This window comes from Papaver somniferum, chromosome 9 (assembly GCF_003573695.1).
Source record: "Papaver somniferum cultivar HN1 chromosome 9, ASM357369v1, whole genome shotgun sequence".
NCBI lineage: Eukaryota > Viridiplantae > Streptophyta > Magnoliopsida > Ranunculales > Papaveraceae > Papaver > Papaver somniferum.
Window position 1 is genome coordinate 6,301,301 of NC_039366.1, and position 5,348 is coordinate 6,306,648.

Here is a 5,348-nt window from a genome sequence, read left to right on the forward strand (position 1 = left end):
AGATCTGAGTTTGTAGCTTGTCAAGCCGCAGTACAAGAATCCAATTGGTTAAGGAGGTTCTTTGAGAGTTTTGAATTTGTGACTCATGCTACTGATGCGGTGAAAATTCATACTGATAGCACATCAATGATTGCTTATGCAAAAGACCCAAAGTACCATGGAAAGACTAAGCACATTGATAGGAGGTGTAGCTCTATTAGAGCTGCTCTTGCGAAGAAAGAAATAGTTTTGGAGTACATGCCTACAAAATTGATGATAGTTGATCCCCTTACTAAACCTATACCAAGAGATGTTTTCTTGTCTCATGTTAGGGCATTAGGTTTACGTAGGTGGTAATGGATGTCTCTTTATTTTAATTTTTTCTAAGACATGATGCTCGTAGATGCATATGTTTTATGGATATTTATTAATAATCAATACAATTTGATGATGGATCATTTTTGTGATTAATTGTTTTACTTATGAGCATGGATATACACGCTGACATTGGTGCATAGAGAATTCATTGTGTCAAAATTTGATTGATATGTCACCAGTCATGGACTGGCTTACTCACATAAGCAGTCACCTTTTGGCGCTAAGGAAAGCGAGAAAACATGAGATGATGCATCACCTTGGCTATACCAAGATGAGGTCTCTATAGTGAAGATCGATGATGAATATACCTACTGTTCATCATACCTTAAAGGATAACCAAATGAGAAATCTCTTTCACGGCGCTTGTTGAAAGCGAGCAGTTAGAAATTTTGGATTAGGCGCAAGAGTTGCGACTAAGTCAAGATTTGTAGAGTGTAAGAGTTTGTGACATATACTTGTGTAGTCAAGTAAAACTCCACTCTAGCGCATTTTCATATTATGCGTGCTTGCGACCATTACGGAGGTGCGAAAATCGTTCCCTGCTTTTCTCACCATGTGAGTCTGTATGATAATTAATTATACACATGTAACCCTACGACTTTTGACTTTGTTATTAAGTAAATATTCGATGATTTCTACTTTAGTATGTGTCCAGTGGTTATGGATGATCCGGCTTAAATGGTACATATCTGGGAAAGCAGTTGATTCTGAAACTTCATAGAAATAGGGCGAGAGAAAGGTCATCAAACTCATGAATGTTTTATATTCACAGTCGACAACTTGAGTTGCCTTGCTGGAGTTGCAAAACAAGTGTGAATGTCTTTACAATAAGCTAGCATGAGGGTTAGACTAGCTCTATGAGGGATCAGAGTAGTCTAGACCAATGAGATTTTGATGGACCTAGGATACTACGAGATACAAACATTTTTTTAAAAAGGTTGATGTCTCTATGCTGACTCATATTGAGCTGCTAGTATGGAGCTCCCAAAACGCAAGTACCTCGACGGTCGCACGGGATATTTATTAATATGAACTTTTCTTTCTTCTGGTACAATCCACACACACTATGTGCGAGTGGGTGATGTTAGATATTCGGGTTGGATCCGAATATGGTCGCCCATATTGTATGTGGCAGGCCCGGTAGGGTTCTGGAACCTATATAAACATCTCTAACATATGTGTAAAGGGTTAAGTGATTCCACCGGTATCACACATAAGGTTTTACCATTAGAAAAGTGGTAACTCAAACCCTAAAAAAGAGAGTTACGATAAGGAGAAAAGGTTTTAAGTTCTTAGCCTGTGAATCAAGTTTGTGCTCATCTTTGGAGATTATAATACCTGCTGATCGTCGTGTTGAAACGTTGTTGTTGTTGCTGCTGCTGCTTATTCTTGCTAATCGGATCTCAAATAAATCTCTCTAGTTGTTGATAAACTTAATACATCTCCAGAGATAGAAGGTATGAAAATAGCTTTTAAACAACTCATAACAGACGAATCTACTTTCTTCCAATAAACCCATTTGGGATTTAGAACATAAACATCATTAACAGTAACATGTTTCATTGGTTCTTTTTCATCACCATTAGCATACCCATTCAAATCAGTTGAAACTAGTATATATAGATTCAAACTAGTCACGCCATAGTAAAAAGTTCTTCGAATCTAATTTGGATGAAACAAAATTCACTATATTTGAGAAAGGTAATCAAAAATTCAAATATTACCATCTTGAGCAGCGCGGAAGTAGATGTTGAAGCCATATTTCGTCTTCTTTGGTATACTATCACTAACATGTAGACACCGAATGAAAATCGTTGAAGATGACCAAGAAAACTGATCTGAAGTCTTGATCTGATAATATTTGACCTAAATTAAATTGACAATAAAATTGTCAAGAATCAAAAGATTATTACGGAAAGTTGTTGTCGATTTTATGCTTTACGTACAAGATTATTGATAAAAGACTTGTTGCACAAAATTTTCAGAATTGAATCGAACGTATATATTGATACCATGAGAAATAGATAATGTTACTGATAAAAGCGTTGAGTACTTACAAGAGATTGATATGAAAGACTCTAAACACAAGTCAAGTCAACATCAGTTGACTTGGCTTGTCCTGTCTAATACATGCATCCCCCGCTCGTCTTCAATATCAAAAAAATTCTGCTCGGATTTGATGCAAATTTGAAATGACTGTAAGATTTGCAAATTTAGTGACATAAATATGTGATGCAAATTTTCGAAATCCTCTTACTGAAACAAGTGGAAACTAAACAGTAAACAACCTGAAAGAAATCCTACATAAAGCGGAAGTATATGAAAAAAAATTGTTGTGTGCACGTAGTTATGCTTCGGATTTCAGTAAGGGTATGAATGAGTATACCTAATACATAGTTTGGTTAAAACAGTCCCTCGATTACATCTTAATCAACTCTTATGTTTTGAATTGGCAATATGTACAAAAAGAATACTGAACTTGCAGAAGTCGCATATTTATGCACTCAATACCAACAACAAGCCCAAATAAAAATGTCAGCTGGAAGAAAGTACCATCAACTCTAACTCAAAGTGTAAACACGTTCCGACTCGCAGAAGAATCTACTTCATTTGCAGATGATCTTGATCCCATTTGCCTAGAGGGAGCTGGGTCATTGCCAGGTGATGTAGAACCACTATATGCACCAGAGAGAGGTGATGTATTTCCTCCCCCTACATAGCGGAAAGGTGCTTCATCCCTCATGTGAAGGTTGCGTAAATCGGCTTCAGCAGCATCTCCACTCAAAAATTGGAGGATTTTTTGGATGCTTGGCCTAGCAGTGGGATCCAAACGGCAACACATTAACCCGAGTTTTAACACCAAAAGCATCTCTTCTTCTGCATATTCACCTCCTAACTTCTTATCAACAGTACTGAGAATTTTATTTTCCTTCATAGTAGATAAAACCCAGTCAACCAGATGCAGACCCCGCTCCGCCACCAAATTTGGTCTTCTCCCGCAAGCAATTTCGAGCAAGAAAGCCCCAAATGCGTACACATCGGTCTGGGTTGATGGCATTCCATAATGCATTTCTGGAGCAATGTATCCAAGAGTACCAACTACTCTCGTAGTTGGAGAATTATCCGCTCCATGATCATACAGTTTTGCAAGACCAAAATCGCCCAATCTTGCGTTCATCTTACTATCCAATAAGACATTACTGGATTTTATGTCTCTGTGAATCACAACTTGTTCCCACCCTTTGTGTAGATAATATAATCCAGAAGCAATATCTTTTATAATTTGAAATCTTTGACTCCAAGGAAGCGTGCAATGTAGGGGATTCCGTTTCGGATAGAGAAACTTTTCTACACTTCCATTGGGCATGAAATCATAGACCAGAAGTAGCTGTCCTTCGTGTTCACAATAGCCATGGAGATGTACCACGTTTCGGTGTCGAAGGTTACCCAGACACTCGATCTCCGCCATAAACTGCTTCGATCCATATTTTGCATCACGAGAGACTTTCTTGACAGCAACTTGGATTTCAGAATAAGGTAATACACCACGGTAGACGGTACCAAATGCACCTACCCCAATATCTTCCCTAAACACATTTGTCGCCTCTTCCAGCTCACTATATGAAAACTTCCGAAGCCCCGCTACTGGTGGAGGTGATGGTGCCCGTACTGGGACCTTGTTTCTATAATGTTTTCGAAAATAACAGAAGGCAAAGATTGCCAATATTGCCAAAATTAAAACTGAGCCAGCTATTGCCGTTGCAATTTTCACCCATATCTGTCTGTTGTTTGAAGGCTTAAGAGGAGGAGAAGGATGAGGAGGAGGAGGAAGAGGTGTGGGAGGAGGAGGTGACGGTGGGGGTGAAGGATTTGGTGGAGCCTGAGGAAGCTTAGGTAGGCTTGAAAGGTTTAGCGGCCGAGCTATACCATCAATCTGAAAACTCCATCCCAATATGTAATGATTTGTTAGTACAGTTTGGGTAGACGCTGAAAACCCAACGTACATGGAATCTAAGAATATAGTTGAGAGATTTTGGTGCCATAACAAGAGAGGAACGTGTGGTTTCGATATGTTAACTGGTGCCATTGTTACACTAACTTGCTTGTCTACCCCATCATACTCTACCCACACCTGCATCGGTTCCCCGCTACTAAGATTTAATTTCTTGTATTCCCCGTCAATGATATACCCAGGGGAAGTGGAGTTGACAGACCTTAGACTATTGATATCAATTCCAACGTGTGCACCTTGAACGGTGTCAAACTCTACATTGTTGATACCATCTAACTCCACCGCAAAGACATGGTTTGTGGATTTCCCATCGTTGGTGTTGTTGAATAGGCCTAGGAATTGGTGTGTTAAAGATCCTGGTAGTCCTCTTTGAGGTGCAATAACAAAAGTCATTCCCTGACCACTCGGGCCAGTTTCAGATGTTATTGCGAAGACGAAAGTGGTAGAGAAGGAGAAGTTACTTTTGAAATGAAAAGATTTAGAGTAGAAGGCATGACCTTGTTCATACTGTTTTTTGTAGTTGGTTAACTTCAAGAGACCGGTATCTAGATCCGCTTGAGCTTCACCGTCAAACTTCAGAGAATGGTGTTTAAATCCGTTGTAGTATATTTCATCATCACTATGATCCAAATCTGCAAAACTTTGGATCAGTAAGAGAAAGAACAAGATAACAAGCTTGATAAAGCTGGTCCTCATCTCCGCTAACGAGCACTCTGCTATGAATTCTTTGCAAGGCTGAATTTCTTGCTATAACGAACATTAACAACATATGGATATGGAAGTGGAGTCTATGAATATGTAAATTAATTGCCGAATTCGAACATATTGCTGGTGTCAGATTACTTATACTTCTTCGAAGAATTCAGAACAGAAATTATATAAAAACGAAAAGCGACATTTTCATCCAAGTGGTGCCGACTGTTTGAGCATCTAAAGGTAACAGAAAAATATACTACTTCATTTCCTTGCGAATGCACAC

General features: G+C 38.8%; 1 protein-coding gene across 1 annotated transcript; it reads right to left on the reverse strand.

The window, feature by feature from the left end:
• Nucleotides 1-2,765: 2,765 nt before the first annotated feature.
• Nucleotides 2,766-5,065, reverse strand: LOC113311241 (L-type lectin-domain containing receptor kinase IV.1-like). Its single transcript, XM_026560083.1, has one exon. It carries the CDS (start codon nt 5,063-5,065, stop codon nt 2,924-2,926), a length of 2,142 nt encoding a protein of 713 aa, XP_026415868.1. The 3' UTR covers nt 2,766-2,923.
• Between the last annotated feature and the right edge of the window lie 283 nt (nt 5,066-5,348).